General features: G+C 50.5%; 9 protein-coding genes across 9 annotated transcripts; 4 read left to right on the forward strand and 5 right to left on the reverse strand.

Annotated features, from left to right (window-relative positions):
* Positions 1-104: 104 nt before the first annotated feature.
* Positions 105-2247, reverse strand: CI109_100945 (uncharacterized protein; the record flags this gene model as incomplete). The annotated part of the gene is made up of 12 exons (XM_032002597.2): positions 105-170; positions 235-433; positions 485-539; positions 600-681; positions 755-876; positions 936-974; positions 1046-1110; positions 1215-1272; positions 1500-1506; positions 1571-1694; positions 1789-2091; positions 2237-2247. The coding sequence occupies 12 exons, from the start codon at positions 2245-2247 to the stop codon at positions 105-107; spliced, it is 1131 nt and encodes a 376-aa protein (XP_031862936.2).
* A 1360-nt stretch (positions 2248-3607) lies between these two features.
* On the forward strand, positions 3608-5047 carry CI109_100946 (uncharacterized protein; the record flags this gene model as incomplete). The annotated part of the gene is made up of 6 exons (XM_032002598.2): positions 3608-3628; positions 3691-3913; positions 4024-4034; positions 4087-4151; positions 4211-4247; positions 4301-5047. 6 exons carry the CDS (start codon positions 3608-3610, stop codon positions 5045-5047), a joined length of 1104 nt encoding a protein of 367 aa, XP_031862937.2.
* A 3212-nt stretch (positions 5048-8259) lies between these two features.
* CI109_100947 (uncharacterized protein) lies at positions 8260-10688 on the forward strand (the record flags this gene model as incomplete). Its single annotated transcript, XM_032002599.1, has 3 exons — positions 8260-8853; positions 8911-9816; positions 9873-10688. 3 exons carry the CDS (start codon positions 8260-8262, stop codon positions 10686-10688), a joined length of 2316 nt encoding a protein of 771 aa, XP_031862938.1.
* Positions 10689-11164: 476 nt separating this feature from the next.
* Positions 11165-12461, reverse strand: CI109_100948 (uncharacterized protein; the record flags this gene model as incomplete). Its single annotated transcript, XM_032002600.1, has 2 exons — positions 11165-12216; positions 12290-12461. 2 exons carry the CDS (start codon positions 12459-12461, stop codon positions 11165-11167), a joined length of 1224 nt encoding a protein of 407 aa, XP_031862939.1.
* Positions 12462-13108: 647 nt separating this feature from the next.
* Positions 13109-14041, forward strand: CI109_100949 (uncharacterized protein; the record flags this gene model as incomplete). Its single annotated transcript, XM_032002601.1, has 1 exon — positions 13109-14041. One exon carries the CDS (start codon positions 13109-13111, stop codon positions 14039-14041), a length of 933 nt encoding a protein of 310 aa, XP_031862940.1.
* Positions 14042-14357: 316 nt separating this feature from the next.
* On the reverse strand, positions 14358-15249 carry CI109_100950 (uncharacterized protein; the record flags this gene model as incomplete). The annotated part of the gene is made up of 3 exons (XM_065966869.1): positions 14358-14530; positions 14622-14650; positions 14873-15249. 3 exons carry the CDS (start codon positions 15247-15249, stop codon positions 14358-14360), a joined length of 579 nt encoding a protein of 192 aa, XP_065822941.1.
* Positions 15250-15991: 742 nt separating this feature from the next.
* CI109_100951 (uncharacterized protein) lies at positions 15992-19445 on the reverse strand (the record flags this gene model as incomplete). The annotated part of the gene is made up of 14 exons (XM_032002603.1): positions 15992-16153; positions 16205-16677; positions 16731-17189; positions 17248-17475; positions 17533-17754; positions 17809-17936; positions 17992-18059; positions 18121-18231; positions 18279-18712; positions 18763-18833; positions 18891-18999; positions 19059-19142; positions 19199-19270; positions 19364-19445. The coding sequence occupies 14 exons, from the start codon at positions 19443-19445 to the stop codon at positions 15992-15994; spliced, it is 2703 nt and encodes a 900-aa protein (XP_031862942.1).
* Positions 19446-22442: 2997 nt separating this feature from the next.
* CI109_100952 (uncharacterized protein) lies at positions 22443-24050 on the forward strand (the record flags this gene model as incomplete). Its single annotated transcript, XM_032002604.2, has 2 exons — positions 22443-22561; positions 22616-24050. 2 exons carry the CDS (start codon positions 22443-22445, stop codon positions 24048-24050), a joined length of 1554 nt encoding a protein of 517 aa, XP_031862943.2.
* Positions 24051-24409: 359 nt separating this feature from the next.
* Positions 24410-26888, reverse strand: CI109_100953 (uncharacterized protein; the record flags this gene model as incomplete). Its single annotated transcript, XM_032002605.1, has 2 exons — positions 24410-26762; positions 26818-26888. The coding sequence occupies 2 exons, from the start codon at positions 26886-26888 to the stop codon at positions 24410-24412; spliced, it is 2424 nt and encodes an 807-aa protein (XP_031862944.1).
* Between the last annotated feature and the right edge of the window lie 9 nt (positions 26889-26897).

Consider the following 26897-nt stretch of genomic DNA (forward strand, 5'->3'; position numbering starts at 1 on the left):
TGAAAGTAGTAGCATCAACTAGTTGCAAAAAGTGTCCGTTGAAATATGCGTTGTGGGGATGATACTGTTGACGATGGTGACGGCTGACTGGGGCGGGTGCGGGCTTAAGCCCTTTTGTAAGCGAACACGGCGAAAAGTCGTTGATAATAGCTCGTGTTCGATTTCGTAAGCTAATCAAACAGGATCAGCGACCTCGTTCCCCAAGCTGTACACCGTGCAAGTTCGCCCTCTCACCTCTTCCAAACACTCCTCGAGGAGTGTCTCCAGCTGAGCGGAAGGATACGAGTGATCCACAAGAGTGGGAAGCATTTGGTGAAGATTGGCAGCCAAGACTTGTGGGTGTAAATGACCCGCTCGAGCGAGAGTGGCGGGATCACTCCTCGTCGCGCGAGCGACGGGTATACGAACAGTCCCTGCGATAGGGGAAGAAGCGCTGTGCGGTGACTCATATTAGCTCTAAGCTCTGAGTCCGATGGAGACTTACAAAATGCCGCAATTGTCGACAATATGCAATAGATTATTGGGGATTGATTTGTCGACTGCGATAGATTTGGTCAGTTCCCTTGCTTCACAGTCAGCTATATTGACGAGACACTAACTTGCTCGCGCTGAGAACGCCTCGTCGACGCAAGCTTCCCATTGTCGGATCGGACTTGGCAGATCATGTCCAGTCAATGAAACCTGTACACAGTGTACTTATCAGTGAGCGCATTCTGCGAACTGGAGGGCGAAGCTTGACTGGGATATCACTCACGAAGCTTGCCTGGCTTTCAATGAGCACCAACAGACCCCCCGGACGGAGGAAGACAGCTAATCTACGCAGAAGATCCTCATACTGTGGGATCTCGAGTGACATCTCTTTGACGTGAATAACATCTATCAAATGGAAGGTCAGCTTTGTGGCCATGGAAGACCATTGGAGCACGGTAGCTCACCGAATGTCTCTGCTTCCCACAGAAGGGGCTTTGTGATGTCTGTAGAGACAACAAAGTGTCAGCTTCGCTTCCGCGTGGAATCGTTCTGAAGGTAGTGTAGCATTACGCACCGACCGTCAAAAAGTCGATGTTACCGTACCTCGATCGGTTTCTTGATATCATCGACCAATCGACACTACAGTCCAGTACGGGATGTCAGCATGCGGGATCTAGTCAGACCTTAGAATGGGTTATTATGACCTGAGGGCGTTTGTGGTTTGAGGACTTGGTCACACTCACTCCACTGCCAACACATCTGCGTATGGCTGAGAATTGGCGAGATCCATAGCCCACACTCCTGCGGTAAGCGGAATTCCCAGCAAATCGTGGGGTAAGATCGAGGAGACAGTGTGTGGACGAGGACAGATCGTCAAATGGTCCAGATTGGGGTGGTGGCAGTGCCAAAGTGGGAACGAGATTGTAGCATTCGGGGTAAAGCACGTAGAGAGTGGTACGATGATTTGGGAAGTCGTCAGCAAAACGTGTTGAGTGCCACATACATAAGTCACAGATATACAAACTCACCAGTACCCTTCAGTCACACGATCTCGTCAGCTGTGCATGCAACAGCAAGATGGATGGGGCTGTCGACTCACCGTTCCGACGTCAAGAACTTTGCTCCGTCGACCTGTTGCGTGGACCGCCGCGAGGTGCGAAGTGACGGTATCGGTGTAACCTGCGCCCAGCACTGCTCGATGGAGAGTATGTAGCGTCTCAAGTCTGAGTGAAGTGAACGTGATATATCAGCTTTCACGTCGGACGATGCACTGGAATTATAGTATCGCGACACTTGGATCGGGACATGACACCTCACCTATCTCTTTCGCTCAATCCAGACGAAGTTGGTCTACTACCGTATGTCGTGGTACTTGTACTCGTACTTGTCCTACTTGTCCTATTCCTATTCAGAAGAGACTCCAGCATACCTTGATCGAACAAATGATAGTTGCTTTCCCCCTTTTCATAAGTGCTCGAAGTAGCGTCCCTGAAGACGAATGGGTCGTCGAACAGATTATATGTGGGAAGCATTGGAAAGGTATCGTAAGAAGGTAGAGTGGTGAAGGTCATCTTTGTTTGCCGTGACGTTTCGATGATGGTAGAAGGACTGTAGATCGGTCTGTTTCAGGATTCAATTTGTCGCGTGACCGTTGAAGGTGGGTGCGGGAACGTGTGGAAGCGGATGAAACGCGGTGTTGAACACGTTCTGTGGATCGAGACAAAGTCAGCCTACAGTGCACTATGCAAACTCATTTCGAACACACCTCGGCGACATTGACAGATAGTGTCGACTATGAAACTCACAGAATGATGTTTGGACACACTCGGTTGAGACACCAGAAACACAGTGAGTGGAGCTTAGCGTGGGCGTCGGTGAACAAGGATCTGTTATGTCTCGGGCGTAACCTCCTTAGCGTAAGTCTTGTTGACAAGGCGTCGTGAGGCTATGAGGTCAGGTGGGTGAATACAACGGTAGCGTGATTGAAAACCAAGAGTCTTACAGCTCACAACTTGACGGGACACAATTAACAATACGATGTTCGCAGTGGTCGATATTTTTGGGGATGATGTTTAATGCGGATCGCAACACACCCTATCAGAATATACCGTAACTCAATCACTGTCCCACACCGTCTTTCCTCGACGCGAGTTCAAACACGTCGTGCGCAGAACTAGACCGAGTCGAGAACAAACCAAAACCGAGGTAGGGCGTACGTTCTGCTCGCTTTGATCATTGTGAGGGGGAGGTGTGGGAACTGATTCAGAAGAGTTGATCTCTGCCTTGAGGCAAAGGATGTTTGTCAGGTCCGGTGAGTTGGCCACGATGACGTTGGGTGACTCTGGTCACAACCACGATGGAAACAACTTTTCCTGTCCTTGCGTAGTAACCCTACGAAAGTCGAATGAATCCGCCTACAGTGAGAGAGATGCACCTCTGAGTAGCTATTCAGTAGGATCAGTAACATGATGCAATAATATCCTAGGTTGTATGAGGCGTTCACACTTTTGCGCGAGGTGGCATTGTTCTTCATCACTTGCCGAGAAGGTTGAGCACGGACCACCTTCCACTTGGAGCATGGGGACGATCAGTGCGCGGGCAAACTCTGTTACATTAGAACAAACGTGGTGAGGGCGCAATCGTCAACTTTGGCCTGTCGCTCGGGTGTCTTCGGTGAACGCTCCGCCTTCGCCGAGCACTGATCCCAACGTTGAACGCTGATCATCACATCGAATTCCGCCCCAACAGTATGGCAATGTGGGGCGGGCCGTTGACGGACTCGTGCAGGAGACCCTCCTTTTGATCCCATAACGGTCGCAGCGAACACAAATCATTTCCATCTCAGGGAGGTCACTCGATTCCAGATCCACGTTGATCAAGTCAGTATCGACACACGGACCGTTGATGGCAAAGGATGTCGCTCCAATCCTCGAGGCATAAGTGAGCAACATCGACTTCATGGATGTAAGACCGAATCACCATCTCTTTCTCCCATCGGAGACGGGTCCGTACTAAACTTGAATGGCGTCAAACGTCGTTGTGACCAAGGTGTATCGAGGTGCAAGGTGCAAGTCGCAAGCTTGATTAGATTGCTTGTCGAAGAAGATCAGACAAAACGCGTCGATTTTGGATCCGCATGCCTAATGAATTTGCTCCCGTGGGTACCAAGCTATTTATACGCGCGGCGGAAAGCACTGAACATGAGCATTCCGCCAAAAGAAGGCACATGACGTTGACCGCGTCGTCGGAGACAGCACCAACGGAAATATATCGTTCATCCTACACTACCACGCAGATCATTCGAAACCATCGTTAGACAACATCCCTTACTCATTGTCCGATGCGATCAAGATGACATTGTGGTTTTTGCGAGGATATGAAGAGGGGTCGCAGATTGAGCGAAGGGGAGGTTCCGGACAGGGTATCACCACCACTGCTACCCGTGAGTAGTGTACCCATCCCCTCCATCCCGCTGTTTTCTGCTATCCACGATACTCCCGCTTCAGGAATGATTAGGAATGGAAGCTGACACTGTCATCTCGCATGTCTCAGATCCCACTTCTGTAAGCTTGTTTCCTTGTTTCACTTATTGAAACCGTCTCACTTGGAGTGTAGTATCTTCCCGGACCACCAAGTAGTACGGCCACTAAATGGCATGGGACAGGCAAGGAACCGCAGATGTGGGTCGAAGTGGATATTCATCTGCACCGATGCAAAGACGAAGCTGACTTTGATTTAGCGCTGGATCGACTGGAGGTTTCATTGGTCTCATCTCGGTGAGTCGAAGTCCCGTTAGAGTCATAGTATTACAGCTTATACTTCCTTCTAGGGTATCGCCATAGTCGTTTTAGTCTCCCTATTTGCCGGCGTGTACTTCTGGAATCGCTATCGTCGTCGAATCGGTCCAAAATCTTCAAATGACGCCACACGAACTCGATCACACAATCCCCTCCCATCATTATCGTTCTCTCGACCTTCCACGTCAAATGATCCTTATGCCGATACGGCGGAAGAACGCACACCCAAAGCGTCCAAATTCGGATTCACACGACCCGTGTATGCGAGACAGAGAAGTTCAGAATGGGATATGCCAATGTATAGTAATGGCGAGGACGATAGTCCTCCAGCGGCTGCTACCGCTACTAAAGCAGGAGAAGGAGGTTGGGTGAATGTGAATTCGACTAGGGAAGCAAGACCTGTCAGTCCTACGCCGTTACTTTCGACTCCGACAAAGGCCCAATCGAAAGGGAAAGGCAAGGAACGATTATTATCGCGACAAGAATCGAATTCGTCCATCTCAAAAAACCCGTTCGATAATCCTTATGATGACTCGAGGTTAAGTCCGATCGCATATCGCGATGCCCATCGTTCGCAGACCAGTGTGGACTCCTTAGATATAGGAGCTGGTCAAGGAGCACAAGAACGCCAGAGTTACTTGAGAGCAGGGGACAGTCGAGGGGATGATGATGGGTCAAGTGGGGGTGAGAGCGAAGGCGAGAGGAGTATTAGGGTGTCGCAGATAAGAGAAGGGACGAGATTCGTCGAGAGATTCGAGAGTAAGGAGTCATTGGCGTAGCCCTCCGAGGCGCTTTGCTAGATTGTGTCGGACGATGAGTACGAGGAGGAACACACGGGAGCATTCAGTCATGTAGCCTTAGTGTATCTTATAGCATGGAAAACCTCGCAAGCGCGGGCACAGTCGTGGCTAGAGGTTGAACAGCTGGGCCCGAGGTTGAAAAGCTGACGCGATGATCTAACTATAAACCTCAAACCAGCACTTCGTAGGTCAGCTGAAGCTGAAACATCGGGGTCGAGAGTTGGGTCGGAAGCGGAGAGATAAGGCGAATCTATAATAGACAAACCCGGCACTCCGACAACCCGAACTCTATCGACAAACATGACCCCGATTACAACTTGTTCGATCGTGGCGCACGACTCGTAAACATTGCACGGCCGACCAGTCTACATCTCGAATCGTCCTTTGGACCGGACCGTCATTGAACAGTCGGTATGCAAACACCGTGCCTGTGCATCAAGAGATTCGATCGTCATTATCTACTATGAGTTACCTTCGGACTAAACTACTGAATCAAGCCATGTATATGCATATGCATATGACTTCAGTGGCGTCTCACCATGGCTATGATAGCATAGCTTAGTGCTCGTTCCTACGGACCTACGGAGATGGGCTGGACACATTAGTTAGTGGAGAGTAATGTTTCGTCCGTCCTCGTTGATGAACGATTGACCTTCCGAAAGGATATGTCATGTTTGGTGGGACAAGCGTCACTTTATTTTGCGCGTTGTTGACGCGTTCTTGGATGTTGTGTTGTGTTGATATCATATCGCAGTATTTTTCTCGTCATACATCGTGCCGGGTCGTGCCTCACGGTCATGCTGCGGTCTTATTACATGCTGCAACAGTCTATCAGTCATTGATGCTGTAGAGCGTATTTCTCGATCTCTGAAGAGAGACAATGGGACGGAGAGTCAGACAAAACATGAAACAAGGTTGCAAGACACGGCGAACGACGTCATGACTAACAAGCTACTAGCGTGAGAATGACTTGTTCTTTAGTGCAGGGTTATTATTGTAATGTTGAAACGGAGCAAATGTCACTTGCTGACCGATCACGAAGCAGCTGATCTGTGTCGCTGCGGAGTTTTATAATCGTTGTTTCTGTCACAAACGGCGACGCGTCGAACAGAGTAAGTGATGGAGGTTGGTTGACGAGCAACCAACTGGTCATGGAGTACGTTGTCTAGAGACCGTCCGCACGGATCCATGCATCTTGGTAGACCTTCTGCGCTCGGTCCGATGACTACTGGAAAGGAAATGTGCGTAAGCATTACAACTCCCGCTTGGTACGTATCCGGGTTTCCGGCGGGATGAGACAACCCCCCTCAAGGAACATACAGGTAAGACCGGGGGCTGGTCAAGCTAAGGAATGTAATGTTCGTTCATTCCACATCAAATGCAGGGAAAAGAAAGACCTTGCATCCTCGGAGTGGAAGCGATCAATAGAGTAATTATAATGACGGTAGCGATGGGCAAAGGGATGGGACATGGGACAAGTTGAACCACAAACGCCAGGCGGCAACTTTGATCTTCGGTAGATCTCTTTCTTTGCATAAGGACGGGTTTGGCTTGAACTTGTGCATGTACCATCTCACATGGACAAAATGATAGATCTCACGAGTTGGGTCTGTTGGCATGGAACGTTGAAATACGCCCCGGAAGTGCAAGGTTCAGCCTTCTTTGTTTGGAGGCAAGGTCGGTACAGGGAAAGCGGAGTGTGTGTCAACAGTTTACCCTGAGGGAGGGATGTGACGGAAACGAAAGGAAAAGCAGTCGCGCGGTGCAAGCAAGCTGCCTGCGCTGTACGGTGCGGTGAGAATCACATTCACTCTCCGAAACATCCATCCAACTTGTACGTTGAGCGATATAACCTTTAATCCTATCCTTCGATACATCTCACTTTGGGGTAGTCTCAACAAGCCAACTTTACAGTAACACCCATTACCTCTCATATCATACGTACCTCTGCGTCGTTCTGCAGTAGCCATCTATCAACCTGGTGATCTCATCCCACAGTAGCGCCAGCTTGCCTTTGATTACCCTAGTTTGTACCAACCCGTCGAACGGAGTTCGTTGGAACATTATCACTACTGCTACTCGGATCCACCACTGTCAGAAACACTTTGCAGAAAGCAGTCACGTCGAAGACAAAAGAGCAAACCGCCTAGGAGGGATCAATCACGGCCAGGGTAAAATTACATCAGTCACAGAAAGAAGCTCTCGCTACCCTCCCTTTACGAGTCTCGATAGTTGGATCATTCGCATCTTTCGGTTCATTCAACCTACCTTTTTCTAGGTGCTCCTGCTCAATCCTTCCGCTCCGTCAATAATCAGTATTACGTCTTAATTCAACGTTAGCTGTTAGTTGGGATCCGAACAGTTTGGTAGGTTGGATATCTCGGACTATCATTCTCCAACTTGGATTACAGCTCTCAACCACCCCATCCGACCGACGGCGCATCCAGGGTCGACGATAGGTATACTGGTTGGTATAGGTAGTCGGTATCTCGCGACCAGCCTCCGTTCAGTCAATCTCACTCTACACCCGACATCTCCCGTCATTCATCGACCAAAGACATTCCTATCTTTCGCAATAGATCCTCGATATCTTCATCTCAACGTCGTCTTCGAAACCCACCTCTTCCTCTCCATCTTGAAACCAGAAAACGAAACAGCCAAAAAACGACAACCTCGGACCTCAACCATTGTCTTGTCCCATCAACTACATCACATTCCTTTGCAGTCCAACTCTCTTTTCCAAAACTTGCATTGTCTCACATTTTCCCCAGACTCATTCTCAATCCAGCCTCAATCCTCTACAATCCGACACCACGTACAAGAGGCCGGCTCAACGTTCGAGACGTCTGCATACCTACAAAGCGACCTGCAGCTCGACTTACCCAGCTATCGCTTCCCCGCGACTCACTCTGCACTCTGGCGTGGCTGAGACTAGCACATGGAAAGATCAGGTGTGATTCAGTTCATGGTGAAGTACGCAGGCGGGTTTAACACCTCCCAACATTGTGAGTTTCGCTCTTGTCTCCGCTCCTGTCAACGACGTGGATGATGCCGCAAGGTGAATCATGCTAATCATGCATCCTCGTTGGGTCTCGCGATCACAATAGAACATCCCCGCTTCCACCGTCAGCTTCCAAGGTCGAAGCGCATCGTCCCTCACTTTCCACCATCTCCATATACATCCTTCCATCATGGACGCCTTCTCCTCATCACCCCTCATGGAGTCCTTCCCCTCCTCAAGGTTCCCTTCCCCTGTCCCGTCACCAACACGAACCGACACCGACTTGCCTATCGAAGTGGACCAGTCTTTCAACTCGTCCATGTCATTCGGTGACACATCTCCTTACTTCTCTCCCACTCCAGCAATGAACAAAATGAGTGGAATCTCCCCTTTACCCATCAAGGCGACATCGTCGACATTTCTCTCTCCTTCACCCGCCTTCTCCCTCAAGCCTCGGCGTCCGGACCCTGTCCCCATCCAGTGCAACACATCATTCTCTCCCTCAAAAAAGAGCATGGACATGGGTGAACCAGTCAAAGTCATGGGTGCTCGACCTCTCGGACAGGGTAGAGCGTTCGGCAGAGAGCTGTCAACAAATGTCATGCAACGGTCAGCAGGTCCAGCCACGACAAAGCTCAACAAAGGCAAGATGCTACCTCCTGCATTGCCTGATGGGAAGACATTCATCCGACCGAGGGGTGGATTGCCCATGCAATGGACCTCATCGAACGACGAGACTGGCAGACCAAAGATGGGACTCCAAGCTGGTATCATGCGAAGAGAGGTTAGTGCGATGCAGTGTTGATGTGGAACAGGGCTGATGTTCTCTGTCCTGATGTAGACTGAGCCAGTCATGAGTTTGTCACCTTGCTCCGTAGCTTCGACATCAGTTAGCGATGAGTTTGGGATGGATATTGACTCTCCAGCCATGAGATCTCGTCGAGGAGCATCGAAGAGCGCATCACCCGCCTTCAGTGGTGCGGCCTCGTTCTCCGGCTCGCCTGGACTCGGCTCCTTCTTCTGCGACTCGCCCGCTGCTCCCTCCCAAGCCGCTCCTGCGAAACGACGGAGTCTGATCACTGGTTCTCCCGCATCTCCTTCATCTGGTTCACCTTCCGCTAAGCGAACTTCCCTTGGTCTCGGCATGACCCGACCGCCCCTCGACAAGACCGCTTCATCTAGTGCAATGCTCTTTGGTGGTGCTCGAGCCAATACTCTTGCTTCTCGTCGGGCGCCCCAATTCAAACGTCCTACGTTGGGTCCTCTTTCCGCTGGTCCTTCCAACGATCAGGCTCAGCGTACAGCCTCTGCCATCTCCGCTTTCCCTATCCTTTACGGTCCTCCTAAAACCACCCTTGGCCAGTCAGGTACATTCCCCCGAGGTGCCGTCGCTCCAATGCGACGAGCGTTCTCCGTCTGCGATCAGAACAAAGCACACGAGACCGAGGAGGATGAGAGCGAATATGAAGCATCCCCATCTATGGCTGGCACTCACGCAGAGTACGCTCGGCGATATGGTCCGCGTGTCACACCGAGAGTAGATGGATCACCTGGCGGTAAAGCCGTGCGAGCTTCCATTGCGGTGTCCGGTGAAGGTGCAGCGAGTCCCGCGGGGAACAAGGGCAAGAAGCCTAGTCCTTACGGTCCTGGTGGTCTGCCTGGCTTCGGTGACAACGAAATGGATGGAAAGATCTTGCCGTGCCATAAAGTCAAGGAAGACGGTTTGGTTAGGATCACCCCGAATACCGTAAGTGAATATACCATTCCAGCTAGGAGCTGTTCACTGATAAGATCCGATCACAGCTCGACGATCTTCTCGCTGGCAAGTACACCGACAAGGTGAAGCGATATCACATTATCGATTGTCGATTCGACTATGAGTACGCCGGTGGCCACATCGCTGGTGCTATTAATGTCAAGTCCATGGACGCTCTTGACCAACTTCTCCTGTCCGAATCTGCCGGTGTTCACGCGAACGGCGATGATCTTCCTGTACCCAGTCGAAGTGGCGAACTCGGAGATGGTGAACAAGTCGTCCTTGTCTTCCACTGCGAGTTCAGCGCCAAGCGAGCACCTACCTTTGCCAAACACCTCCGATCACGGGATCGCTTGATCAACAACGCTTTGTACCCGAAGATCTTCTACCCGGAAGTATACATCCTAGAAGGCGGATACTGTGGATTCTACCAGACCCAGCCGGACAGATGTGATCCCAAGGGATACACACCCATGGACGACCCAAAGCATTTCGAGCGACGTAACTCGGATTTGCACGATTTCCGCAAATTCAGTCGAACGCGGTCTTTCACATATGGCGAGCAGCCTTCCCAACCTTCTCGAGCGTTACCACCTTGCCCTCCACTCGCTTTTGCTGCTGCGTCCGCCGCCACCGCCCGTCGTCAAGGCTCTACCATAGCCGAAGAGGAACACGAGCACGAGTCATCCCCGTCTCACGGCGATACCAGTGCTGAGATGGGCTCGGGTACAGAAGCAAGCCCCTGCGCGAGAGCGGTATCCATGGGTCAACCGCCAATCTTTGGTTCTGCCAAATCACGCGCTCTGGGACGAGTCGGCTTCAGTCGTGTTGCCTCGTACGCTGGTACTGGCATACGCCACTGATTGGCCGTTCCTCCATCAGCTCCTCACACTCCTCCAATCTACTCCCATCTCCCCCAGTCCTCTCCTTACCTGTTCCTTCTCTTTGTTGTCCTGTCTCCCCTGCTTTAGCATTGCATTGTAGCATTGATTTCTGCCTGCATATACGTATCTTTTTAATATCTGTCATTTTGTTTATCGGACATTGTTTTGCCTTTGCTGTGGTTTCTGTGCATTGCCAGGTGTTTGTTCGTAATATTACCATTATATAACTGTAGCGATTATCTTCTTTCTCTCCCCCCTGCGTCTTGACACCGACACCCCTTATACTTCTTGTGCATGAACTTGTACTTGCTTTTGCTTTTATTCCTTTCCGTGCATTTTCTGGGCATGTTGCGTCACGGCTTTATATATTTGTTTGTTTGTTTGTTTGTTAGTCTAAAGAATAGAGTACCAGTACCTATTACTAGATCAATGCATGTGTGTGCAACTTCTGCAGGTTACCAGAACTTGTCTACGCACTCGTCGAGCTTACGTTCGAGATCTAATCCAATAAGCGTATCTAGTAACTTGACGAACCTCTGTCTGTCGCCTTCTACCAACTCGCTTAATTCTCTCGGTCCTTGTCTTTCCGTGATGAGACCGAACGCTCTCGCGTCGTTGAGACATCTATTATCCGCGAAAGGGAATACTTCCGGCCAATCTTCCTGTATTCTTCTGAGAAAGACACCTACGCCTATCGGACCAATCCCCTTGATTGACCTCAACATATGACCTGTTCTCTCTTGAGCTTCGAATGTGCCCAATCCCTGAATAGCCCTTCTGATTCCTCCAAGACTATCTTCCTCTCCTTCACCATTTAGACCCCGTACACCATCTACCAGATCACCCATCTGTATTGCCGTCTTGTCCTTATGTTGTGTTCTCGCCACCCAGAGTGACTCAAGTCGTCTCTCTTCATCCGCTTCTTCCAAATTCTCATATTTACCAAAGAGGAACGGTTCGTTGAACAGGGTACATATCGTCCGTATGCCCAATTTATGCGAAAGCGGCTTCGACAACAACAGAGCCGAGAGGAGACATTGGAATGGTGTCTGTTTACTATGCGGATACCGAAATAATCCCAACTCCAATCGTTTCTTCTCGTTCTCCTCTTGTTCGTTTTTGAAGGAGAAATAGGGGGAAGTTTTGATACTTGCGTTTTTGGATTTGGATGGTTTTACAGGCGATCTAGGGAACGGATTGGCAAGTTCGTATGCTTCGTCAGATAGGAGCCATTCCAATGCGGCAGTTCGGGACGAAGCGGATTGAGTACCCGTTCGAGGAGGACGCGGTGGAGCAGCAGCAGCTTTCGCTTTCGCTCGACTAGCTTTGGTTTTGGGTTTGGAAGGAGGGGATGATGGTGCATCGGAATCGTCCTCTGCTTCGCTTGAGTTTGAGGTGGAAGCTTTGGCTTTGGCTTTGGCTTTGCCCTTCGCAGTGGTGGTGGTCGTGGTTTTCCGTGATTTGGCAGGTTTGGACGGCGATGGCTCTCCCTCTTCCGACTTGACCTCTGAACACAAGGGCGACGATCAGCACATGCAAGCTTGTACCCACCATGAGGGCTACCAATCGATGATACTCACTCTTGGACTTGGGGGCAGCTTTCGCTCTAGGTTTAGCTTTGAGCAGCTTGGGCTTCTCGTCGTACTCTGAAGCAGCAGATGATAAGGGTGATGATGCAGAAGAAGCTCCGTCCGAATTCTCATCCTCGTCATATTTCCGCTTCACGCCGTTCGACCTGGCTCTGGGTGGCATCGTGCTATACGAATACTGCTGAGTACGTGCTAGAAGCGATTGGGAGGAGACAAAATTCTGCCAAGTTATTGAGTGAGTGAGTGTCGAAGTGTGTCGAACCTGTTGTAAACATGTACAGAAGAGATGTTGTTCATCCATCTTACCCCGGTAATGTTCTCGATTGGGTGTGGTGGTGATCGACGCGCGACGTCATTTCATCGAGAATGACTTTGAGTTGGGTGGCGAAAAGCGTTCAGGCACGGCACATATCGGAGCAGAGTTAACGGTAAGAGGAGGATGTCGTCTTTTCCCTCTACGTTTCAGTCAGTGTATGCTTGGGTTGCTGATGGCTGCGATGAGTGATTCAGTAGTGAGGAGAAGTGTGGTAATGCGCATGAGCGCAAGAGCTTGATGATCAAGCATCACTTTGCTGGTCGGTGGCGAACAATCAGCCACATTTCACGCTGATATGACAAGCGGGGCTGAAGATCCAGCCGGGCTGACAGCTTGGCCAGTGGGTATGTATCACCTCTGGCTGATGTTACAACGTCCGCTCAGGTGATTGACAAGGTATATGAGCGTTGGCCTGTCCGAGATAAGAGCAGAACAGACCCACAAAACCAACAAACCAGAACCAAAAGCACTCTTCAACCATCAAACATTTAAAAATGGCACCATTCTCACCACTCCCTACTATTTCCCACTCTCGAACTCTTCGAACACCCCAACCTTTCCCTCATCTTTTCGGCCAAACACTCCCTCATCATTCTCCCAAACTTTTTGGGGCCTCTGGACTATATCAGTCCAAACTTCGACCTGACCACAGGTTCTTTTCTGCTCCAACATCCGGGTCGCACCATCATCCTCGACACCAATCTGGATCATGTCTTCCTTCTACTTCTTCAGCACGAGCTTCCACACTCTCCCTCAGAGGATTAGGCGAAGCAGTGCTCAACGGTGATACGCAAGGTATATCATATGGTATATTCATGTGTCTCTTCATCGCCACTCTGTGGCTCATAGCAGCATTCAGCGCTTCCCAGATGTCTTCTTCGCTAGCCTTATCTCCCTTGGAGACAGGTATGACAGGCACGAACTTGGGCTTTGGGATGGAGATGGAAATGGAAATGGGGATGGGGATGGTTGAACTCGACGGATGGGAATTGAGATCGTGGAGAAGGTCTCGTATTAGCGATGAGACGCCCGGAAATGTAGTTGAGGAGGAAGGGAGGAAGAAGAGGAATGAAGTGGTCTTGGATGTACTGAGCAGGATCAGGAAAGAGCATCTGGAGGCGATGCAGGAGAAGCAGGTCGAGAACTTGAGTCCTGAAATGACTGGCATCTCAGGGCCAACGGATGGAGACTCTGATCAACTCGAGACAGAACCTCAAGATGTGAACACTGCTGGTTTGCCCGCCCAAACGACCGATACTCAGAACACAGGCAGCGAAGATGTGCTTAACGACACCATGGGCGGAAGTCTCGTCGGCTCAAGCATCGAAGGGAAACCTCAAGCTGAGAATATCAGAGAGCTAGAGAAGCGAAGACGACATCATCAAGAGGACGAGGATGAACAGGACATGGAAGTCGGCGGTCTGTGATAGCTGACTTATGGAGATCGACCTGGACAGTATAAATAGATGGTGTAGATACCACATGTACAACATGAATCCGATAGAGCGGCATCTTGCTCAAAATGATACTTTGATACACAATTTCTTACAGAGAACGATCATATAACATTTGAATATTAGATAGAATACGCTAACGATCCTCGTCTATCGTATCGAGCGTTGCCTTGTGCTCCTTCATGCAACCGTTCCATCCATGTCTGCAATATGCTCCTTAGCGCCAGAGCTCGAGCTCAAGCTTAGACTTCGGGATCTACGGCTGAGTGACCATCTTCAATGGAGGGAACTACAAGATTTCGTTGTAGCGATCTTCATGATCTTCCTGAGGTTCAGTCGAGGTAACCATCGCTCTCGTCGAGACAGAGCCGCCGTCCGAAAAAGTGGCGTTGGTGAGGTCATAGTCGAGGTTGGCGTCGAAGTGTATTGTGGAGGTGTTGACGAGCAAGAAGCGCATGAACTCTACCCCCGTTGAAAAGACAAAGCAAGGTGTCAGCTTTTTGAGGGGCGACTGATTTGATGCCAAGAAACACAAAAGCAACGAGTGACTCACGAAACCCTCGCACACTCGGTGAGTACACACTGCACAGACCGAATGGCCCCATGAAGCTCGTGCGGTGTCAACTGCCCCTTTGCTTATCAACATGAGAACAAGTCAGACCCTAGTCCAGCTTAAACACACTGTTGGGGTTAAGGGGGGATACATACCCCATTGCTATGCAGCTGAATGAGCGACCTCACATGTTCAGCATCAATCTGTACGATAAGATGCCATTAAATCCAAAAAGACACCGCTTGACTTACAGGCGACATCTGATCTGATCATGGATCTCCCCTGTCACATGCTCACGTGCCTCCGATCTCTCAGCGTACTCCCAACTCGGTTCTTCAAATACCACTACGGAGGAGTAGGAGCTGTGTTCGTCAAACGACTCTGAAAGATTGTCGCTGTCGTTCGTATCATACACATATACGCTTCCTTCGTCGTAATTGACATCGATGATGGTTGATGAGCGTGTGGTTAGGATATCGTCCATCAGGTAAAACATAGGCCGTACCACTTTCGTCGGCGCGTACGAGTAAGGCGAAGAATATTCGACGAAGATGCCTTTACCTTCTGACATGCCAACTTCCCAAACATGAGGATGGGGCGCAGGACGTCTTCCTCTTGGACTCGACATTGTCGGAAAGAAGGCGATGCTCGACGACGATGTTGACGTTGATGTCGGAGTCGACGCAAGAGGCGGAATGGTATCAGCGCAGTTTGAGAAAGAATGGAGCGGTGCAACAGAACTCATGAAAGCAGTGTGGAGCGACAAGGTAGAGAGATGATGGAATAGAAATTGAGCACAGACTAAAGTGCGATGACTGATAAACCTCGCCTGGATGGTTGGTAATTTGCTCTCGTATTGCTTCGACTACCTGTCAGTAGCCTGACTCACCTGACATGATTTGTGCAGATCTTTCTGTTAGTCCCGATTGGTTAGGTACATCTATCCTATTGAACCATGAAACTGATTGCTCGACATTCGATAGTAAGTCCAGGTACGGATTCCAGATTGCAGGACTCGAAGACCAGTAGACCATTGTCAGGTGCGAGTAAGAGAGACCTAACAATATTCCTACAGTATACCGCTACCACGGGTGTCGAATTCACGAGTAGTGAGTAAGACAATGTCGCAGAAATCAGCTGAGTTGAGATAAGATGGCAAGTGAGTATTTCAGCTCTGAACGGTCCCCCAAACACGCGAGACACAAAACATGTTGAGTGAATCCAAAAAGCCAAGGACATATATCGTATAAACATGCTAGTGACAGACGAAAGGATGATTTGACGTACTGTCTAACTGAACACCAAGAATGACATGAGCGTACATATGCAATCGTTTCAAAATGAATGCGACAGAAGTTATGAGTGCAGATCTACTGCGAATCGATGATCATGGGTTCGTCGGCTGTTCCTGGCGCGGTAGCCGGTGTTGAAGTAGGTTCTGCTGGAGGAGGTGGTCGGAAGATGGCAGGAATGGGGTTTGGAGTGGGATTCGACGTTGTCGTAGCAGGTGGAGGCGTTAGGCCGATTGAAAGCTATCTCAGTCGTCAGAGTCGTCGTCCTCCACAAGCGACGGCTGTACTCACCCAAGCATCCGCTTTCACCTTCCATTGACTCTCTTTCGTCTTTCCCTCTCTTACTGCCACCTCTTTGATCTTCGCCTCGATCGCAGCCTTTGTTGCTACACCTTCGAAGTGTTCACGCAGCTGGGAGACGAGATCGGTACGGATCTTGATATTACCGTCGATAAGGCGGTATAGTTCCGCGAGGTGTGTTGATGGGAACGCGATCTTCGGTCCAACTGCTCGAGAGCGCGATTGAGCGGCAGTGGACGTATCACCGTTGGTAGTGACAGGAACGGCGGCAGCGTCGGCAGCGGCGGACGGTTTAGCAGTGTTCACCGACACAGGCGTTTCTTTCGGAGGCGCAATAGTTTCCGTTGACAAAAGACATTTGACACTTAGACTTGCACCGATGGCAGTCGTCGAGAACGAGGCTTTGAAATTCTGTACAGGTTCATCGGAGGTGAAAGTGAAAGGGTCAATAGCAACGGGTGTATCTATATGTCCATGTATCAGCTAGGAGTCGCATTTACACCAAACGGGGACGTACCATTCAGGAGCTGTATACGATATCCTTCCATGCCCTCACTGCCCTCTTCACCAAGTCTTTGCTCCCACAACGGGCCTTTCCACGTCGGAGTAAGCTTGACAACCTTCTTCGGAATCTCCCTTGATTTTTTCACCACTTTCATCGGTAATCTCGATTGGTCCATCGATGCTGAGGCTCCAGCTGCAATGATACCGTCGATCGCATCCACGTCACCATCGGTAGGTGTAAACTCGACGTCCTCAGCATCGTCGAGCCAATCGTCAAACTCTCCCTCGTCTTCATCGTCATCGTCATCGTCCTCTTCCTCCTCTTTGGCCGCTCCTTCTCCAAAGTCGTCCACATCTTCTCCACCTTCATCATCTTGCCATTCGTCACCGGAATCGTAGGAGTAATCGAAAATTGGATCTTGTCCAAAAGGTGTGCGAGGTCCAACCACGAGTGACTTCTTGGTGAATGTTCCTGTCGGCGTTTTAGGTCAGTCGAAGTTCTGAAATTACTCGCATGTCAACCAGCTTACCGCAGTAGGGGGGTCTGGCCTGTTGATCGAATAACAATGTCTTCCACGGGAACTTTTGCTTGTTCCGTAATTGGTCCAGCACTATTCTAGGATCTTCTGCGTCCTGCACAGCATTCCACACGTCCGCTACTGTCCCATGTCGAGGCATAGTCTTCAATCCCTTTGGCAAATGGCTTCTGGACGGTCGTATCCGTCTCCCATGTCGTTGTAAATGGTCATTGATGAAATCTGAGTAGGTGTCAGGCAGGCGTCTCAAATTTGTCCAGATACTTGTGGTATGCATACCTTGCGATTGCCAATTCTGCACTTCCGGTGCTCCCACTTGTCCCCATTGTTCCAGTTGCTCCCGGGACACACCTTCCTCTGAGCTACCACCCTGTGATCTGTGTCGAGAAGTGTGCCACTTGTTGATCTCAGCAACATAGACATGTGGTCTCTGAGCCATCGGTCTGAAGGTCTTTGCGTAATCGCTGACCACGACCGGCGTGGTCTCTCTCTGCTTCGGTGCTGGATGGAGAGTCAGCTCACACCTGGCAATCTGACACGCTAATGTCGACTTACTCGATGGGCCCGCTGGACTTGCTCGACTGATCGTCGGTGATCCCGCAGGTTTCTTGAAGAACATACTCATTGTTTGCGCTTGTTTGGCCTTCGCTGCCTCCTTCTTCTTCTCTGCACGCTCTTTCTCACTGCACCAGCATATCAGCAACAACTCAATCAATATATGACTGAGGGCCCACTCACGCCCTCTTCTCAGCTATAGCTGCTTTCTTTGCCTCTCTCTCCTCTCGCTTCAGTCGAGCTGCTTCTTCCTGCATGAAGACTCTGTCAGTCTCAAGCGCCCTACAAGTGGCAATTTGAGGTTCCGCTTACCTCCTCGGGAGTCATCTTAGCCTTCTTGGTAGGCGACGCACTACGCCTTGAATCGACTGTATTGGCTGTCCCCTCTCTGCTCTTCCGTCTGCCCTCTGCCCTCGGCGATTCCTGCTTCGGATTAGCTAGACACTCACCCCCTTGTCTTGTCGACTCACGTCAGTGTCCTTCGTCTTTCGTTGCTTTGCCTCCTTCACAGGCGTTCCAGTCTCGCTCTTATCCACTTTTTCCACTTTCACTGCCTTCTCCGCTTTCTCCGCTTTCTCAGTTTTGACCGCCTTCTCGCCTTTGTCCAACTTGTCTCCCTTAACCAGCTCCAGCTTCTCAATGTCATCCAACCCATCCAGGATTTGTAGACATCGTTCTCTCGCTTGTTCTCGTTCTTGCCGCCTAGCCAACAATACCTCCTCTTGTTCCGCAGGGTAGTACTTCTGTAAGTCGTTGGCTTCCCAACAACGTATTTGGAGTGCCGCGGGTATTTTGGTGGATGAGGAGGACGCGGACGGTGAGAAATCGGACGGGGTGAATCCATACTGCCGCAGAGTGAAGAGTCTGGGAATGAGAGGGGCTAGAGCGTCTGACGGTAATGGATCTGTACGAGCATCAGTCAGCATGCCAGAAACGGGACAGCAGGAAACGCACCTTGACCGCCTTTCACGATATCCAGAGATGATTTTAGGTTCTTCATGAACAGGTTCTCATTGGCGGATGAACTGAATTGATCTCGTCAGCTCGGTCCACGCCAAGATGGTGGGGAAGGGAAGGCTCACAGCTCATGTCCAGCCATCACGATCAGATCCCAATGCTCCTCGGGCACCGAGGTGACCTTCCTCCCCTCGTCAGCTTCATCAAGGAGATATGTCTCCAGCTTCAGCAGTCCTGAGAAAACGACAATTTGTTAGCTGACGTTCACTTTGTCGAAGCTAACAGCGACTTACTGCGTCTGGGGAGATTTCTGGGCAGAGGATCCTGCTTGAAGATGAGTTTGCGACCCTTGAGCTCGACCAGGGAGGATGTTGAAGCTAAGTTACACAGAATGTGAGCTCAAACATCATCCGATGATAGAATAGCAGCACACCTTCGGTCTTTACTCGCTTCTTGACACCGTTGTTCTCCTTCTCGTCGACACTAAGCTTGTTGGACAACACATCTGAACGCAAGACAGCTCACAGTCAGACACACATCGCTGAAGTGGGATTGCGGACTTGAGACAGCAAAGCTGTGCCAAATACATGCAACTCACCCTCTCCTGCTTTTCGCTTCATCCCAGCTGGACTCGGACTTGGACTCTGGTGGACGTTCTCAAGTATGGTGTTCGGTGCCATTGGCTCCACAGACCTCGTCGTCTCCATCGTTCAATCTACCTGGGCCGTGTCACAGAGACTTGAACTTGCGGACTTGACCCTCTCGATTGGTTGGCGAGGTGATCTAGATAGGCTGATTGGACATTACACGTTGAGACGCGCCTCGAATCTCGAATATGAGCAAAGTCAACGAGAACGAGGCGCGTCGTATGGTATCGTGATTAGCCGGCATTACGGGGTAATCCCGCTGGTATGGTGGACTACTTGAACAGTGTGGCATCCGCGACCTGCATCATATGTGGGGGGAGTGCTTGCTCGTCATATCTGATAATCTGCGGAATGTTCGCAAGGGCAGGGGTTTTCACGGCATATGTATGTAGATGCGACAGCGAACTGCACTTTGGCAAGATGATGTAGAACTGCGCCAGGAATAGACATAGATGTCGGGCCGGCGAATGCTATTCACATCGCCTACCGTCCACCTGATGTTGGCGGAAGACGGTGGGGACGTAGTTTTATCACGGGGTGACATCAGCTTTCAAGTTACCAGTCATCTCTTCAGGACTAGAAGCGACGTTTCCCTGTATGACACCGGAAGAGAACATCATGTACGTATTTTTACAGCACTGCATCGAGCTGTCCATTTCGATCGCATACATCGAGCACAAGTATCATAATGGTAGCGAGGACGTCATTCTACCGCAAGGCGTCGAGAGGTGCCGAATAGGCCATCAAGCGTAGCTGTAGCTAGCTGTAAGTCATCGCCGGTACATGTGGCGTATCTGAGTTTCATGGGGATGACTCGACCTGCAGGGCGATACGAATGTTCGCGAATCTTATTGTTCAATTGTTTTTGGGGAGGCCGTTCGGTGAGGGTGACCTCCTCCGCATGTACAGTCCCAGGACAGAAAAGTTTGCACTTTCCGTCATACATACTCATCGGGCCAAGTGCAGAACATTCTGTCCGGGGACCGTAGCGCTTCAGAATATTCGATTTCCAAAAATCTGACCATGCGCATGGACCTTCTGGGACGCATGAAATCTGTTGAAACGTTGAACGTTGCATGCTGCTGTTACACGCGGAATAGCGTTCCGGTCCGGACACATTCCTCGGAGCATGCATCCATTCCAACCGAGGTACAGTAAGTCAAACGTGTCATGCCAAGATCGGGACCCAGACGCGATGTTGACACTTGGTATGCACGTTTAAAAGCTTCAGTCCTTGGTCGATCTGGCAGAATACATGCATGAAATCGCAGCGCTTGCAGCGTAAAGGCGGCACTGCATCGGGGAATTCGCCAAGAGAGAATTTTCAGGGCGCGCGCAACGAGAAGGGGAAATCGGGGAAAAGCGAAAAGGGGATCAGCGGTTATAGTAGTGCGTCATCGATATTCAGTGAGTATACAGTACGAGTACTCGTATCACGCCATGGGGACGGACACCCAATTTCACTGGCGTGATCACCGAGGATGGGATCGAATTTCACCTTGGGACCTGAAATTCCTCGCCTTTTTTTTTCACCTCGGGAGAGACCGTTTTGTAATTAGGTTTAGGCTCTGATTAGGATCTGGTTCATTGGGTTAGCACAAATTTTATAATGCTCGATTAGTGTTGTTGTTGACAGGTTTGAGATGTTGAGATGGAATCGAGTCATACTACTAGTGATGATAATAATAAATAATAATAACAATAATACTCGTCGTCGTCGTCCTGCTGCTTATACTGGCTTACCGATGGCGTCAACTTGAGAAATGCGTTAATAATAATATTTCGACAAACTGCATAGCCCATCACCGAATTTACCCCCATTGCTTAGATCATCAATACATCACATCTCAACGTAGTCCTCATACACCTCATCGACACTTGCACATCTATTCACGACACGTCAACTGAGGAAGACTTTGACAAGGTGAGTGCGGTGGTATGGATTTCAGACCTTCGGGCTCGATTCACGTGCTATTCTTCCGGATCAAACGTGCGAGGCGGCGGTCATACATACAATTTATCCCCCTTTGTCGGTTTCGTTGGAAGAAATTTCGTTCGTCTATTGTGTGTGTGTGCATTAGGGTCAAATCCAATCAAGCACGGTCAGGAGAAGGTGTGCCATCTCTAGACGAAGGCGTGCTTTGTATAGCTCTTGACCTCGCTTTCCCAACTTTTCTGTTTCACCTTCTCACAAGCGGGTTTCCAATTTCCCGACCGCTCAGTCCTCATTCGACTCTTATAATCTTTCATCACCTCTATCACTTTCAATCACGCTTCACATTCTCATGTATCGGTCGCAAGCCGCTCACACTATATCTACAGCTCGCAAACATACATCGTTCCCTTCCAGTATCCCGTCTATCCTACACCTCGAATTTCAATTTCGGCCGACATACTTTGCCACTTCGCATCACATCTTCATAGCTATCCTCGACTCGCCTTACAGTTCTTCCTTTCGACTCTGTCACACATTTCACCTTTCACGGCCCCTGTCCTATACCTCCTCGAAACCCCTTTCGTCACGGCTGGACCATACTTGACCATCCTTTCAAGCTCTTCGCCCTTTTTCACGCCTCGGGGTCGCAAGGAGAACATCAGTAACCTGTGTCAGACATCTGTCTCGTCCTACCTCTTGCCATAGCTCATCTCAAACGAATCGATAAAGGTACACAGGACTTCGGCGATACATAACGGCCCTCGGTGACACTGCAACGGTTTCAGCGGCTTTAGGTTCAAACGGGAGTCCGGCGACTAAGTGTTTCAGGCGAAGAAAGCAACGGACAGTCGGAGTGGGAAACGGAGAGAGTTTTCTAGCGCAGCCCATATCTTCTCCGCGAGGATATAAGGCGGCGGAGACAGTAATCTGTGAGTTGACCTCATACATCTACCTTTCTCCCATCCATTCGAAAAAGAAAAGCCTTGACCGCATACCCTCCATCCAAAACATATCGAACTTTCACAACCCGCCAAAAAGCCTTCATCGCCAAGCTACCCACCCATCTGCAAAGCCACCTTGCTGACCATACCACTATGAACAACCAACAGTGCTGCAAAAAGTGCGGTCTTCCTCAAGCTTACCCCCCACCACTCAGCACCATGTTCGAAGAGGACTTTGAGAGGTGTTTCATCTGTCAGCAACCTTGCAAGGGGTGAGTAGCTTGATTCTTTCATATTTAGTAGCCCGAGCTGATCAATAGGTGTAGGCTGTACTGCTCCTCTGAGTGCCGTCAACGTGACCAGGGAACACTTGCGAATACCGTCCCTGCCAACTTCGGACCAGTCAAAATCACTTCACAATTACCTCCTTCTCTTAGCCCCCACATCCGACCAGCCAATACCATCGGCCTCTCCCCTCGAACCCTTCCTCAAAATAGAGCCACCAGCAATGGCGGCTCATCCACCTCTTCCTCAGTCAGCTCTTCTCCCCTACAGTCCCCACGGACCAGTGCGTCCGAGGTGGATTCACCAAAGAAGGATACGTTCAACCTCCCCCCACCTGCCTACCCTTCCAAACAACTGGCTAGTATATCTCATTCAATACCGATGAAAATTCCGGTCCTCGTTCCTCGAACAGGTCCTACGTTCTCTTCGAGCCAAACACCCGGATCTCACGGCAATGCCATCTTCCATTCTGCTGCGTCCATTGATACTCTGCGATTCGGTCGAAAGCCCAGTGCGGTAAACAGTGTCACATCGCCCAACGCCTTGTTGCCTCGATGTGCCTGTGGCAAGCCAGCTGGTCACCAGGACCGAGCGGCGAGCAGAGAACGAACAGATCCTCTCGATTCTGGCTTCTCACGTCTTGCCCTGGATCCCTCTTACGCCGCGCCGCAACTTACCAATCGATCCCTTCGAATAGTTTCTGACCCGGCCATCCCGCCTTACAACCCACCTGGGAGGGTTCAATCAAATCATGTCACGCCTGAACCATCCACTTCCGTCTCGCTTCTTTCTCGATCTCGTTCCGACCCTGTCGCCCAATCACCCAAGGGTCAACGATACATCATACCTCCCGCTCCGGTGATCAACACCAGCCCAGCCCCAAATGTCATCACCCCAAGTCGACGAGCGACCGATGAAGCCGCTCCTATCTCACCAGTCACCCCGTCCGTTTCCCGACCCACGCGTCGAAGTCCCAATGCATTGGATGTCACGCATTTCGACTCCCCTCGACGAGGTCGGAGTCGTGAACGTCAGGAGCATCACATTGGCCAAATCACCCCCAATGCGATTCTCAATCACCCTGCCGATAGGGAACAGGCTCCATCTCGATCACGAACGAGGCGTGAATCTCGACGACGATCAGATGATCGAGAGCGAGAACGAGGAAGGGAATTCGACCTCGCTCGAGAACGCGAAAATGGCAACGTGGCTGCTCGTCGATCGCCCCGATCACCCCTACAAGCCGATGTACCTCAAATACTTCCCAGTTGGTCCCGTCGAACTTCGATGTCCGACCACCGACCAGCTTCGGATGGACTCGCTCCTGTCATGAGGAGGACAACGAGTGGTGAGAAGAAGGCGAAGTCACCTTTGAGTGCGGATGCGGGACAGGAAGAGGAGAAGGAGAGAAAGAAGGAAGAGTTGAAGCGGGCTACGGAACAGCTCAATCAGGTATTCGGTGTAGCAGCTGGATAGAAACGGAATAAGGAAGGCAGGAAGGGAAAATCGGAATTCAACATCCGTAAACACACACGCATTGCACATACATATACACTTACACACACATAACGCACAATTCAAAACAGAAAATCGCATAGCATGGTTGTCAAAAAGGGCGAGAAAGGACGAGAAGACAAAGTACACGTATATACTGTACATACAATTTTACAGCACACAATGTTCAAATCAAATGCATTGAGATACTGGAGTGTATCTAATGTACAGCTGCGGCTGGTGGTTCGTTGAGCGGTGCATCTTCTGGTGTACAGGTACATGGTTATGGTCACTGCTATCGTCTGCATGCAATTCTATGCATCTATGGTTCTATGGTTCTATCAATGACTCGTTACTCTTATATGTGGAACATGTCTACCTGTCAACGCCGGATGTCCCCTCCGGTCTATACCTATCTCTCCCTCCTCCTCCATCTCGTAGGTCTGAGTTGATTCCTCTTCGTCCTCCTCCCCTTCGAAATGGAGATAATACTCGTCGAAAGCCATACCTAAATCTGCTGCATACCCTTCAGGATCCCAGATGGAATCGTGATCGCAATCCATATCTTCGCGGTGTGATGAATCGATATCGTCAACAAGTTGAGGGTTTGCTCTACTCGTAAATTGGTGACGAGGATCATATGGATCGGACTCGAGCTCCTCCTCGTCGTGCTGGTGTTGGTGGATGATATGTGCTTGTTGAGCTTGACTTTGAGTCTGGATCATATGTAAATGTGAGAGATACACTTCCAATTGAGCTTGTCTCTCCACCAATCCCCTGATCGATTCTCGACTATTCATCTTCATCAGTCTTCTATCGTCGACAGTTGGAAGGGGCTCTGCCTCTTCTCCTCGGAATGCTCGAAGGGCACGTTTCAAGTACCCTCCAGAGATAACTTCGGATCGTCTGGCGTGTGGTGAGATCGGTGTAGGAGAACCGGTATGGTGTTGGGATCGACGTCTGGAGAGGAGTTTGGCAGGGAAAGAGGTGGATCGGGAGACCGCTCGGGTCGGCGATGTCACAGCTCCGTTATCGTATGTGACCGCACTGCCGGGTTGGACGTGATTCTCGTGCGCAACATCCTCGTCGTCATCCTGCGCCGACTCCACCTCCGCAACCAGCTGTTCTGCCACTAGCGCAGCTGCTCTTATCTCCTCGGCCTCTTCCTCCTCAGTCATGTTATTCACCACGATGCCACTCATCGGCATCGGCATAACCATGACCTCTGTCGGACCACTCGTCATCGTTCTCAATGCCTTGATAACCTCTTTGCTTGGCTGAAGCGACATGGTCCTTCCCACTGCTGTTCTCAATAGGTCATGTTTCACTTCCATGACACCTTGACTTTGAGCTCGCGCTCTACGCGTGTGAAACTTTGATATAGGCGTTGGGGACTCGGACGGACTAGGCGATCGAGATCGACCATGTGGGAGGAAATGATTCTGTATCGGCGACCCAGGGGCAGAAGAGTTCTCTTGTGGTGTTTGGGGGAAAGAAGATGAGAGAATCGATAATGCGCTCAGGGAAGAGATGGAAGAACGCGCAGATGCTGTGGTGTACGCTGACGAAGTAGCGGATGTTGTCGAGGCAACAGAGGCAGGACGAGGTGTATCCATTCCGTCTCGGACGTTGTCTAGTGTCGAGGATGATGCGATGGATCCTTCTTCTTCGATAGGTTCAAGTGTCGGTGCGATGGAAACGGCTATTGAACTTCGAGCGGAAATCTGTCCCTCATCCTCGTAGTAGTCTCCCTCCTCGAACTCCTCCCCTTCACCCGTCAGCGAGGCGGTCATCACCCTCGGCATGGGCATAGCACGATCCCTTTCACAACCACCACTACCGCCATATCCATTTTCCTCGTTCGGGTGTTCCTCATCGTTGGTATGTACCTGGTCTATAAAGCTGACGCGTCTGCTAGTCGGTCGGTGTTCAGGAGACGAAGCTCGACTATAAGTCTTGCCATTTCCAAAAACAATGGACGTAGGTCGGAAAGTTGGGTTCATCGAACCACTATTCGATCGTGGTTTGAGTCCCTTCTCGACGACATTGGAAGCTGAGAACATCTGTGAATCCTTCTCGATCTGATGAGTGTATTTTGACTCGTTGTCCTCTTCGTCGTAACCTCCTTCTCCAACACCATCGTCAAAACGAGAACGGACTCTTCGACGTCGATGGTAGGTCAATCCTGCCCATCCGGCCACGCCTATGACGAGAAGTCCGAGAATGACAGATAGAGCAGCGATGGAGGGGACCAACATATCGTTATTGTGAAGTTGGGGTGACGAGGAAGACATGATCGGTGATCCCGTACCCAAAGTCGGACTCGCTCGTATCGTGGGTGATACGTCGCCTAACATGGTGGTCGTGGTGGTGGAGGACAAATCATCCGTTGCACCTAGACCGAAACCACGATCGGCTGAACGTTTCTTCATCTTCTGACGAAGATGTTGCGCGGGCGAAAATTCCGCCAATCCCAAATCGAGCTGTGGCGAGTTGATAGGGATCGCTCCTAAGCCTATCGCGAGTGGGTTGTTCGAAGTACGATCGTACAGACTTGGAGGGAGACTGGGCGAAGGTGCCGAGACAAATCTTTTCCCAACTCCGAGGGAACGAGGACCTCGATGAGAACGTGGAGGGAGATGGGGGACGTAAGCCGGATGTGTAGGAGCGATCGTTGGGAGAAAGGGTGGGGAACTGTGATAGGTCAGTGTCAGCTCAGTGCGCTCTGTGGCAGCTTGGTGCTACTTACGAGATGGACGAAGCTGGTCCATCCAGCCGACTGGAGCCAAAGTCGAAGCCTAAACCGACGGTAACAGACATTTTCGCGTA

This window comes from Kwoniella shandongensis, chromosome 2, assembly GCF_008629635.2.
Source record: "Kwoniella shandongensis chromosome 2, complete sequence".
Lineage (NCBI taxonomy): Eukaryota > Fungi > Basidiomycota > Tremellomycetes > Tremellales > Cryptococcaceae > Kwoniella > Kwoniella shandongensis.